The sequence below is a fragment of the Seriola aureovittata genome, chromosome 13 (genome assembly GCF_021018895.1).
Source record: "Seriola aureovittata isolate HTS-2021-v1 ecotype China chromosome 13, ASM2101889v1, whole genome shotgun sequence".
Taxonomy (NCBI): domain Eukaryota; kingdom Metazoa; phylum Chordata; class Actinopteri; order Carangiformes; family Carangidae; genus Seriola; species Seriola aureovittata.
This window is the reverse complement of record NC_079376.1, coordinates 24,041,260-24,053,757: the sequence shown is the minus strand read 5'-3', so window position 1 is coordinate 24,053,757 and position 12,498 is coordinate 24,041,260. Positions and strand designations below refer to the sequence as shown.

The following is a 12,498-nucleotide window of genomic DNA, read 5'->3' as shown; positions in this document are numbered from 1 at the left end:
ATCCGGGAGGGACTCGGAGTAGAGCCGTTGTTCCTGCATGTCGAGAGGAGCCAGTTGAGGTGGTTCGGGCATCTGGTGAGGATGCCTCCTGCTTCCCCGGGGAGGTGTTTCGGGCATGTCCTACCGGGAGGAGGCCTCGGGGCCGACCAAGGACACGCTAGAGGGATTATATCTCTCGGCTGGCCTTGGAACGCCTCGGGATTCTCCCGGAGGAGCTGGTGAAAGTAGCTGTGGAGAGGGCTGTCTGGACCTCTTTGCTGAGGCTGCTGCCCCCGCAACCTGGATCCGGATAAGCGGGAGACGACGAACAAACGAACAAACGAACGAACAAGTAATATAAAGCCATAGCTAGCATCCTAGCAAACTAGCATCTGGCTAACAAGATAACAATAGCAATAATAGCTTAACACTACTATGCAATATATGTGAGAAAACCACCACAATTCACAGGACCAAAAAGCACCTGCACCCATAGGTGATGAATTGAATAGTCGATAACAATAGTAAATCAATCTCTTACCTGAACCTGTTCTCTGAGGTGAGAAAAGCAAAAAGGATGAGCTAGAGGTTAGCCCCGCTTTTATAGTGCGGGAAGTTCTACTTCCTGGTCATGGGCATGACTTTGCTCACATATGGTCTCAAGAGTAGGCGGAACAAAGGTTATCTTTCTATTTAGACTGTAGTGACAGTCAGGATTATGTCGAATCAGATCCTCCATTACACCATTTCTCCTGTAAAAATATCAGCTACTTCTCCAGTGATGAGCTCTCCTCTGTTTCATTTCAGTGTCAGTTGAATGCAGTCAGAGAGCAGTGTGAGGGAGAGGAAGTAAGGTGGCCTGTCAGATTGCAAGAGAGAGGGGGTTGTCCAAATCACACAGAACCATGAGACATAAAAATGAGATGTCAGCAAGACGGCAGGCCGTGTGAAGACAATGGCAGCTGAACACAAATACAAAAATTACAGTTTTAAGCCTGTTTCTCAATTCTTTCATGAATAATTGCTGTGTTACAGCTGAAGGTATGGATTTCTGCAAGAAAGTGTCTTTTTTGACATATTTTTAAAATCTAATGTGAGTTACTGTAACAGGTCTATTATACACTGGTAACACATTTTGTACCCTCTGGGGTTCCTCGCGTCCAAAAAAGGACACACAAAGAAAATGCTATAAAATCATCATATATCAATATTTTTTTCTGCTTTTTTTTGCATACATCTCTTAAACCACTTCAGTTCTGCTCAAACCTATCAAATGTTTATTAGTTTTCAGGATTTTAACCCTTTAAATGCCAGTTTGAAGACATGTTGCCTCTTGTTTTATTAAAAGAAACAAGACAGAATATGAGATATTTCCCACATAATACATGATGGAGGGATGTGTCATTGTTTTATATCAGAGTCTTTTATATCAAGACATTTCTCAAAACCAGAATATGAGGAAAGTTTAACACTGATTACTTATTTCAAGAAGATTTGAAGAAAGGATACTATACTTAGCTAAATAATTTTACATCTGGTTTGAAAGACCCAAATAATGAACATGTAGGAGTTCAAAGGAATAGTTAGAATGCTTTCAAACAGCAGAACTGACTGTTAGACTCATCAGTCTTCGGTGGGTAGAGGAGGTTAAACCAGATAAAGTAGAGATTGGTTCAGATTCTGCAGTTCACAGTTTAAAATCAGTAGAAGAGGATGTTTTGGTTGATGCACATATGATCTAATTAAACCTCCAGCAGCTGGGAAGAGATATGTCTGGGCTGGGAATTCAGGATAACACCAGTAAAAATAGAGATTCTTACAAAAGTCTGTGAAAAGTCATAGAGCTAAATGTTTTTTTCTACACTAAGATTAGGACACACAGGACTCAATGCTCAAATATGATGTTAAAGCAAGAGTCATCCTTCCACTTCCCTGTTTCCTGTTCAAACTGTAGTTTCAGTTCCTATGACTTTCTGGCGCAGCCTCATTTGGCCATTTAGAGGTAAATTAAGCTACATTTTCCAGTCTCTTCCTCTTGAATGACTCTTTGGTCATGTTGTTAGTGCTGACTGCTGCCATCTTGTTCCACTAGAAACAGCAGAAATCTGCTGCTTGGTTGTTAGAGTGACGCAGGACTCCGATTAACAGAGAGTTTACAGTTGACTCCAAGTGTCAGGAGTAGGTTTGTCATGTCATATGACTGACCAGTGAGGACTCCAGCACTCATGTGATTGCAAACTGACAGAGCAGGGGTGAGTATAATTAAAACTAGCTGACTGAATATAACATGAACACCTGAATGTGTCAGATAAACTCAGTGGATTTTCGCAGACTTATGAATCTTGTAAGAATCCCTACTTTTACTGGTGTTATCCTGAATTCCCAGACTAGGCGTTGCTAGAGGTTTGATTAGATTATATGTACATCAATCAAAGGATCTTCTACAATTGATTCTGATTAGATAGAAGTACAGCAGCTGATGGCAGCTTCCTCTGCCTCACACTGCTGTCTGGCTGCATTCAACTGACACTGATATGAAACAGAGAAGAGGAGCCAATCAGTTTAGGAGTTGCTGATATTTATACACGAGATGATGTAAATGATGTAATGATGTAAAGAAAGATTTCAGTTGATGTGCAGATGAATGATTTGTGTTTCCTCTTCACTCAGAAACAGACTATAAGTGTCTCTCATCAAACAGCTCTGGGTGTTAGACGAGAATGGGCAGAAAAAACATTATGAATGTCAACTTTTGAAAGAAAGACTTATTAATGCAGCTGATGAGATAAAAAGACTCTGTCCGTATCAAAGTAACAAGAATTTTCTTTTTCTTTTTCCAGTCAGCCATTCAACCTGGAGATTACAAGAACTGGAGTAAATGGGACAAACATTTGGTAACTGGTGGTTTTATTTTTTGTCAGACTCAGAGACGAGCATCTGAAATAATTCATGAGCAAATCAGGTTTATCTTTAAAGCTGTTGGAGATTCCAGCTGTTTACTTTGAGTCTCTACAACCAGGTGGCGAGTGTAAAGTTAGCACGAAACACTGAGCCACAAAAGCCACATTTATTTGTCATACGTCAGGCTTTAATAAATGCTGTAAATGCTTTTGGAAAACAAGGCCAAGAACATTAAACTGTGGTGTACATGAAACTTTATAACTAAGTTTACCTCAGATGCCCGAACACCTAACTCATCTGTGAATCACCAAACCAGTTGAGTGGACTGAGCTGTTACTTCAGTGTTTGTGTCTCTAAACTTACATCACATTTAACTAAAGCCACAAACTGTTGTGAAGTCTCTTAGCTGTTCTCTGTGCTTCTTCAGTTTGGACTTTGACTTTGAACTCTCAGACGTAACGTAGCTCTCAGCTGTTTGATGGTGGTTTGGGATTTGTGTCAATATTAACCAGGAAAATCCAGAATAAGTTTGTGTTGTAATGACTTAATCAGTCACAGTGCTTACAGGTGAAGTGAAATGATCTCCATCTCTTGGCAGTCGTCGAACCCACAGAGCTGATGCTGTGATGTCTGAGGAGCAGAGTGAACCCTGAGATACAGTCTGTCTGCTGTCGGCCATCACTGCTGTGAGTCACACATGTTGTACACATGATTTTTGACCTGAATTTGTCCTGGATACAGTTGGAGAGCAGGTGGCTGCAGCCAGAGAAAGGACAGAAAGCTGCAATCAGCTCAGTTTAATCTTACAGACGATACAGTCTGGTAATTATTAACCATGTTAATGTTCATTGATGATAGATTAAATAAGATATTTTAATGCTCTGATGATAAATTATGCAATATTTCATTAGCAAAAGTTGTTGGTCACATCTGATTTTACATTGTTAAAGTAATTATAGCATTGACCTTTGTAAAAATGTTAGTCATGTAGAGACCATGTCATCATCAAAGTAAAACCCTTAGATGCATGTACAACACAAGAGTCTGAGATATTTCAGACATATTTAATCTTTCAGGAACATCAGCAGTGTCACGGGTTTAGTGGTAAGTAGGACCCAAATGCAGCCAACACATGGGAGACGGTGCAGGCGGGTTTATTTAACAAAAAGAACTTCAAAAAACAGGCACAGGGAACCACAGGGGATGACAATAGGCAACAAGAACAAAACAAGGACAAACCCAGAGATGAACAGGACGTGAATAGCTTGGAGACGAACCCAGAAATAAACAGACGAACCAACACAGACAAAGGGAAGCACAAAGACTATATAGACAAGGGAGGCAAGGGTGATTGAACACAGGTGAAACACATTAGGGCGGGGCAGACAATCACCACACAAACAAGACCAGGACAGGAAGCAAAACACTGAGACACACAAGGAAACCTTATTACAAAATAAAACAGGAAGTGAGAAAGTCCAAAACAAAACTAACAAAAAGTGTCTGCCATAGCAAACCATGACAAGCAGAAGTTTAATGTAACATCAGGTCAGTGCAGCAAATGATCAGAGCAGAGCAGAAAACACTGGAACTCCTCCTGGTGGCATGACTGATGTCATGCAGTTATGAATAGAACATCATTATCCACCAGGGAGGTTGTGGCACTAAATACTGAGTCACCCACCCACTGTTATATCCACATAATAGGTCAATATCAGCCCCAGTACCAATCCAATGTATTGGAAATGTACAACCTTAAAGGTTCTTTAAATGATTGTCACTGCCACTAGATGTTACACTAGATCAACAGCATTTCAGATCATTAGCCCACGCTTGCATTGCAGTGATATGCTCCACAGCAAGTTAGCCAACTATCAATAACACATTCATAATAAGGTTATCAGCAAGTTAGCTAACACTATCGTCTATGTCTACTGTGGCCGTCACTAATGAAAACATTCATGTAACATTATGAACCATCAGGTTAATTACACATGGAGGAGAAGAAAAACCAGCTCAGAGTCAAGCTAGACCCTTTATCAAACCAGTATTTGCTCCATGGTCAGACTGGGAAAGAAATTCAGCCTTTGATTTATCTGCTTGGACCAGCTGCATGAATGACACTGATGGAGCCAGTAAAAATTTAAAAAACTTTATGGATATTTTGATGGTCCACCAGCTGACTGGGATTTGAATTGGTAGTCCCTATGACCAGTCCGCCTGTGCTCTGGTCTCACCGCTTTCTTTGTCTGAGTCCTTTTTAGATGAAAATGTGGTTTCAATAGCGGAGGAAATTCTGGAAGGTCTTTCTCACCTGAATGCTGTGTGCTGCGCTGTGCCATCTCACCTGTGGGCGGAGCTTATGTGTTTATGAACATGCGGAGGGCCAATGGTTTCTCACATGCACTAACATGCACACACTGACAGACCAGCTACCAAACAAAGAACAGAGAAACTCAGATTACAACACAGACAGAGCAGGTGTGACTGAGTTCTCTGCTCAGGACGCCATTACTCCACTATATCTTTACATAGAAAATACTAGTGTGCAGCTATACTATTGTTTAGAATCTTATTAAACATATAAGTAAATAAAAGACAATAATTGTGAAGCTAGATTTACTAGAGTAAATAATCTGGTAAAGGCTGAAAAGCAAAGTTTATCAACCCTACACATGATGATATGTGACAATCTGAACCTTTCATTTTCGGTGATTTTTACAGCTCACTCACACACTTTGACTTTATCAGGGAGCAGAGATGGAGGTGCCTATGAAGCAGCAGCTGCTGGAGACTTTGCAGGATTTGGGAGAAGAAGAACTGAAACTCTTCCAGTGGTACCTGCAGGATGCTGAGTTACTGGATGGTTTCCCTGCCATCAAAAAGTGCCATCTGGAGAATGCAGGCAGACTGAAAACAGTGGACTTGATGGTCGACATGTACACTACTAAAGATGTTATGCAGGTGGCCAAGTTGATTTTAAAGAACAGGAATGAAGGTTAGTCAGAGGAACATGAAACGTGGCACATTATCCAGAAACAACAGTGTCTAATACAATTAAAAACACATTAAATGTATTTAAAGATGAAGCTACCTTTTGTGAAACTTCTTGGCTTAGTCACTGTGGACAAATGCCTTCTATTTGATATTCTGCACATTCTGTTATTTTTAAGTCATGGAGGTATCATGAAAACTGAAAATGCATCATTTATACAGATCAGTTCATGATATAAGATTCACTTTCCTCCAACAGGAAAACCGTCACAAGTTGGGCCGCAAGACTCGCCAGCCCGTACAGCTTCTGCAGCAGGTAGCGTTCAATAGTTCAAATTTCAGTAACAGAGCACTCACATATATTGTGTTCACGTTTGATGGTGGGCATGGTGCAATCGTCATAGGGATAACAACTGATGATAGTTTCCCACTCGCACTACACAACATAGCCGACTAGAGACATGCTATTTTGTGCAATAATGTGCAATGCTAACTGCCCATGCAATGCTAGAGGGAGGTACACACATACACATACTAAATTGACCAACTGATTCTGCCACCTCTCTCAGGGCTTGATTTGTCCGGATTGTCCGGTTCCGTTTTGACATTGAAGGCCAGGCTGGACCTGCACAAATGTGATTTGATTGGTTGCCCCTGTGCTGCAGCTTGAAAAGTTGAACTTTTCTCAACCGAAAACAATGCCAGCAAAGCAGTTTGGCAACGTGTGATGTCACCCCACTCAAAGTGAATGAGACACATCTCTGTTGAAACCTCCGACATATAGCTGTGAGTGCTGCATAAGGACCAAACTTATAGAAGAAAACACCAGCAGCCCAAACTGACTAGAACACAATGTGAAGAATTTGATAAGAATGATCCACATGAAATGAGATGTACAATTACTTATTTTGCAGACAGTTTTATCCAAAGCAATGTACAAGTGAGGGACATAAAGCTTCAATGCAGTAGGGGGCCTTGGTGTGAAGTCTAAGTACTACATCTTGTCAATAAGGAGCAGTGGAAAGACATTAGGAAAAGAAGTCCACCAAAAGTGAACAAAGGTGTCTCTAAAGTATTGGGTAGTTTGTATAAAACTTACTGACATTTTGCAGCAAATTCAGAGTCACTGATCACTTGGGTAAATCCCTGCACTGCAGGTCAGTGCCATGACACCGACCATGCATCATTAAGAAAAATCTATTTAGTCTTTTACTGTGTCCCAGTTCAGGGACTGCATCCTTCAGAGGTTGCATCTGACGACCGATTGCGTCACAGCAGCGCAGCTAGACTTGTCTTAGCAGCGCAATACAAAGTGTTATCAAATAAAGTGTTGCCTGGTGGGACATGGCAAAAATTTACACCCTCTACGGCCCCCCTGCCAACAATCAAGCAGACTAATAAGTTGGTATTATTGACCTGCCTCTGACCAAAGTGAATTCTCAAATTACATCAGCTAAAAATTAGCCCTTTAAGGTGTCAGTGCATCAAGTGTTTAGATCCAAATATCTCATGAGGATGTGAGGATTTATTTCACTGACACTTGCTGATGTGATCAGGCCTTTACTGTGTCATTTTAATATCTGTTGTTTTTTCATTCAGAGACTCTTGACAAATGGCAGCCTAAACTGAAATCTAATCTGAAGAAGAAGTTCCAGTGTGTGTTTGAGGGGATCGCCAAAGCAGGAAATCCAACCCTACTGAATCAGATCTACACAGAGCTCTACATCACAGAGGGAAGGACTGGAAAGGTCAATGATGAACATGAGGTTAGGCAGATTGAAACAGCATCAAGGAAACCAGACAGACCAAAAACAACCATCAGACAAGAAGACATCTTTAAAGTATCCACTGGAAGAGATGAACCAATCAGAACAGTGATGACAAAGGGAGTGGCTGGCATTGGGAAAACAGTCTTAACACAGAAGTTCACTCTGGACTGGGCTGAAGACAAAGCCAACCAGGACATACAGTTCACATTTCCATTCACCTTCAGAGAGCTGAACGTGCTGAAAGAGAAAAAGTTCAGCTTGGTGGAACTTGTTCATCACTTCTTTACTGAAACCAAAGAAGCAAGAATCTGCAGGTTTGATCAGTTCCAGGTTGTCTTCATCTTTGACGGTCTGGATGAGTGTAGACCTCCTCTGGACTTCCACAACACTGAGATCCTGACTGATGCTACAGAGTCCACCTCAGTGGACGTGCTGCTGACAAACCTCATCAGGGGGAAACTGCTTCCCTCTGCTCGCCTGTGGATAACCACACGACCTGCAGCAGCCAATCAGATCCCTCCTGAGTGTGTTGACATGGTGACAGAGGTCAGAGGGTTCACTGACCCACAGAAGGAGGACTACTTCAGGAAGAGGTTCAGAGATGAGGATCAGGCCAGCAGGATCATCTCCCACATCAAAACATCACGAAGCCTCCACATCATGTGCCACATCCCAGTCTTCTGCTGGATCACTGCTACAGTTCTGGAGGAGGTGTTGAAAACCAGAGAGGGAGGAGAGCTGCCCAAGACTCTGACTGAGCTGTACATCCACTTCCTGGTGGTTCAGTCCAAACTGAAGAACGTCAAGTATGACAGAAGATCTGAGACAGATCCACACTGGAGTCCAGAGAACAGGGATATGATTGCGTCTCTGGGAAAACTGGCTTTTGAGCAGCTGCAGAAAGGAAACCTGATCTTCTATGAATCAGACCTGACAGAGTGTGGCATCGATATCAGAGCAGCCTCAGTGTACTCAGGAGTGTTCACACAGATCTTTAAAGAGGTGAGTGGGCTGTATCAGGACAAGGTGTTCTGCTTTGTCCACCTGAGTGTTCAGGAGTTTCTGGCTGCTCTTCATGTCCATCTGACCTTCATCAACTCTGGACTCAATCTGCTGACAGGAAAGAAAGGAACTTCGTTGTGGGCTAAACTGTCAAGAGACAAATCAACACATTTTTACCAGAGTGCTGTAGACAAGGCCTTACAGAGTCCAAATGGACAGCTGGACTTATTCCTCCGCTTCCTCCTGGGTCTTTCATTGCGGACCAATCAGAATCTCCTACGAGGTCTGCTGATACAGACAGGAAGTGACTCCCAGGAAACAGTACAGTACATCAAGAAGAAACTCAAAGACACTTCCTCTGCAGAGAGAAGCATCAACCTGTTCCACTGTCTGAATGAACTGAATGATCGTTCTCTAGTGGAGGAGATCCAACAGTCCCTGAGATCAGGAAGTCTCTCCACAGATAAACTATCTCCTGCTCAATGGTCAGCTCTGGTCTTCATCTTACTGTCATCAGAAAAAGATCTGGATATGTTTGATCTAAAGAAATACTCTGCTTCAGAGGAGGCTCTTCTGAGGCTGCTGCCAGTGGTAAAAGCCTCTAACAAAGCTCTGTAAGTATATAGATAGTCGATTTATTCATCATTATATAAGGACACTTCTATCTGTTCAACAGGGAGAAAATAGATAATAAATAAAAAAATGTTTTTATTTATTTACTCTGTTTAATTCATTATTATCATCTCTTCAGACTGAGTGACTGTAACCTCTCAGAGAGAAGCTGTGAAGCTTTGTCCTCAGTTCTCAGCTCCCAGTCCTCTAGTCTGAGAGAACTGGACCTGAGTAACAACAACCTGCAGGATTCAGGAGTAAAGCTGCTGTCTGCTGGACTGGAGAGTTCAAACTGTACTCTGGAAACTCTCAGGTCAGGATTCATCTATGAGGGGTGGAATTAAGAAAAATTAACTGATAAAAATTGAAGTAATAACAAAAAGTGCTTGCTGCAGTGTCAATAGTATTTCTAATGAATGTCACTCAAGTTTATATAATCAATTGACAATTTAGCACTCATTTTCCAAGACACATTCATTTAATCACTCCTGTCTCTTAAGTATTTTCATCACTTCCATTTTATCAATTATTTTCTGTTAATTCCACCCTTGAGGTCACTTTCCTGAAATGATGGATTTTGTTTTGTAAATGATGAATTCAAGACTGGAAAAATTATGAAACATGAATGCGTTTTCATCATATCTTGACTCTTTTAATTGAATCAGCTTTAAATTCATCAAATCCCATTCATTGTCATGACATCCATTTTTTTAATCAAGTTTATTTTTACCTCCATTTCACATTTTCATCAACTTCTTTAGCTGATGATCATTTAAAATCTGATTTACATTAGTGCATCAGCCAACTTGTATTGGACAATTACTTTCCCTGACAAAATTTCATTATTCATCATAATCATTTGCTTTAGTTGTTGAATTCTTCAATTCCACTGATGATGTTTAAGGTATAATTGTAAATTTGCCTCAAATACATTGTATCTGAACCAAGCTAGACCGCAACCACAAACAAAAGAATAAATAACAAAAAAATCTAACATACCGCCAAGTGTTGACAGAGGGTTCCTATGTGTTGTTTTGTGTGTTTACAGTCTGTCAGGTTGTCTGGTCACAGAGGAAGGCTGTGCTTCTCTGGCTTCAGCTCTGAGCTCCAACCCCTCCCATCTGAGAGAGCTGGACCTGAGCTACAATCATCCAGGAGACTCAGGACTGAAGCCCTTGTCTGCTGGATTGCAAGATCCAGACTGGCGACTGGACGCTCTCAGGTATGGAGAGGCCTGCTGCAGCCACAATGTCTGATGGAGGAAGAGCTGAAACATTTTCTGTGTCACAGTTGATGTCAGATCTCTACAGAATTGCTTAGCATTCAACAACAAAAGGGGATTTTTTCCTAATGATGACTTGTGATGATATCTAGTTATGAATCACTGTGTCATATTTAGGATAAAAGATCTCCCAGTTATGAAACCAGGTGTTGTCAGCTGTATTCTATGACCTGAGCATGAATTTCAGCTCAATGTTCCTACCATAACTTAGTATAGAATAAGTGTTTTACACAAGCTTTTTAACTTCCCAAAATCCTAAATAAACTCTAACTTTAGGGTAACCATTAATCTGCCCTAACTTTCACCTTTCCACCACTTAGCTAACTCATCTTATCCATATGACTGCTCTTTTATTGCTTTTGCACAACCAACAAAATGACAACAGACAGAACTCATTTACTGAAAGTATCATGGCAGCAGACCCTAAGGATGTGTTTGAGGACAGAACGCTCATCAGTAGATGATCCTGCAGGTAGCTGAGCATCAAGGGTCTCTCCTGGTTGTGGTGCAACTGAAAAATGTGTTTTGTTGTTTTAAACAGAACACAATGTTGGATTGAGTATTTACAATTTCCTAACCAGAGATAAGATAGGATAAAGTAAGATAAGATCGGACTCCTATCTTATACTCTACTGATCTTGAGACTTAAGACAGGAAGTTTCTGTAATATGGCTGCTGGTTTCTTTTTGTAGTGTGGTAAGCTTTGGGGACAGTTAGCGGGAGATGGCCTATTGGTTGAGGCCCCAATTTTGGGGGCCGAAAAAAAGGACCTCAGATTTTGACTCATTGAGCCAGAGAAAATTTTGTGACGTCCAGAATTTGATATCAGAAAGACAAGCAATGAAAATGTGAACAGGGTAACGAAACAATCTGTGTTTGAGAGCCATGTAATGTCCATGTCTGCATGCTGAAAGACAATATGCCGGTCTGACCCCCCCACCCTCCTCCTTTCAGGGTGGAGCCTGGTGGAGTCAGATGGTTAAGACCAGGTCTGAGGAAGTGTAAGTGTGTTTTTAATTTGATTCATGGAAACAAAGCAGCACATTCAACCATCTTCAAACTGTCACATCACTCCTTCAGATCACTAATTTCATGAGTCATCATCAATATAATAAATGATCAGATGATGTATCAATAACTGCAGCCGTATTGTGTCTTCTTCTCTCCATCAGATTCCTGTGAACTCACACTCGACACAAACACAGTGAACAGAAACCTCAAACTGTCTGACAACAACAGGAAGGTGACACATGTGAGAGAGGATCAGTCGTATCCTGATCATCCAGACAGATTTGAATTGCCTCAGCTACTGTGTACAACTGGTCTGACTGGTCGCTGTTACTGGGAGGCTGAGTGGAGAGGAGATGTTTACATATCAGTGAGCTACAGAGGAATAAGAAGGAGAGGAAACAGTGAAGACTGTTGGTTTGGAAAGAACAATCAGTCCTGGAGTCTGTTCTGCTCAGATGGTTTTTACTCTGTCTGGCACAATAACATAAGGACATCCATCCTTTCCTCCTCCTCCTCCGCCTCCTCCTCCAATAGAGTAGCGGTGTATGTGGACTGTCCTGCTGGCACTCTGTCCTTCTACAGAGTCTTGTCCGACTCACTGATCCACCTCCACACCTTCAACACCACATTCACTGAACCTCTGTATCCTGGGTTTGGATTAGCAGTATGGTCGTTTGGTTCCTCAGCGTCTCTGTGTTCAGTATAGCAAAGAGTCTCCTGCTGTTGAACAGATAGGCCAGTCAGTACATATCTGTCTGTTTCTCTCACACACATTTTCAGATTCATGAATTGAATCAATGTATTACTCTTCTAAATGATTCCTTGTCAAGGTTTTCCTCTACCAGTTCTTTAAAGATGGAAGCTAGGATATAAATGTTGTTGACTTTTGTTCAGATTCTGACAATGATTTCTTTTTTTGTCTTTGTATAATAAAAGCATCAGTGTGTA

General features: G+C 41.4%; 1 protein-coding gene across 2 annotated transcripts; it reads left to right on the top strand.

Annotated features, from left to right (window-relative positions):
- Positions 1–2,049: 2,049 nt before the first annotated feature.
- Positions 2,050–12,498, top strand: LOC130180723 (NACHT, LRR and PYD domains-containing protein 3-like). Of its 2 annotated transcripts, none has more exons than XM_056394426.1 (10): positions 2,050–2,231; positions 2,820–2,873; positions 3,479–3,566; positions 5,632–5,878; positions 6,134–6,190; positions 7,474–9,259; positions 9,397–9,570; positions 10,306–10,479; positions 11,494–11,540; positions 11,712–12,498. In XM_056394426.1, exons 4-10 carry the CDS (start codon positions 5,641–5,643, stop codon positions 12,254–12,256), a joined length of 3,021 nt encoding a protein of 1,006 aa, XP_056250401.1. In that variant the 5' UTR covers positions 2,050–2,231; positions 2,820–2,873; positions 3,479–3,566; positions 5,632–5,640; the 3' UTR covers positions 12,257–12,498. The 2 variants fall into 2 exon arrangements, with proteins under 2 accessions (XP_056250401.1, XP_056250399.1); XM_056394424.1 differs by having other exon boundaries at positions 5,605–5,878.

Bases quoted from the DNA above. Each gene is read 5' to 3' on its own strand.
- LOC130180723 (XM_056394426.1), top strand. From the start codon at position 5,641: ATGGAGGTGCCTATGAAGCAGCAGCTGCTGGAGACTTTGCAGGATTTG. The intron at 6,191-7,473 runs GTAGCGTTCAAT...TTTTTCATTCAG, and splicing joins CCGTACAGCTTCTGCAGCAG to AGACTCTTGACAAATGGCAG. The intron at 9,571-10,305 runs GTCAGGATTCAT...GTGTGTTTACAG, and splicing joins TGTACTCTGGAAACTCTCAG to TCTGTCAGGTTGTCTGGTCA.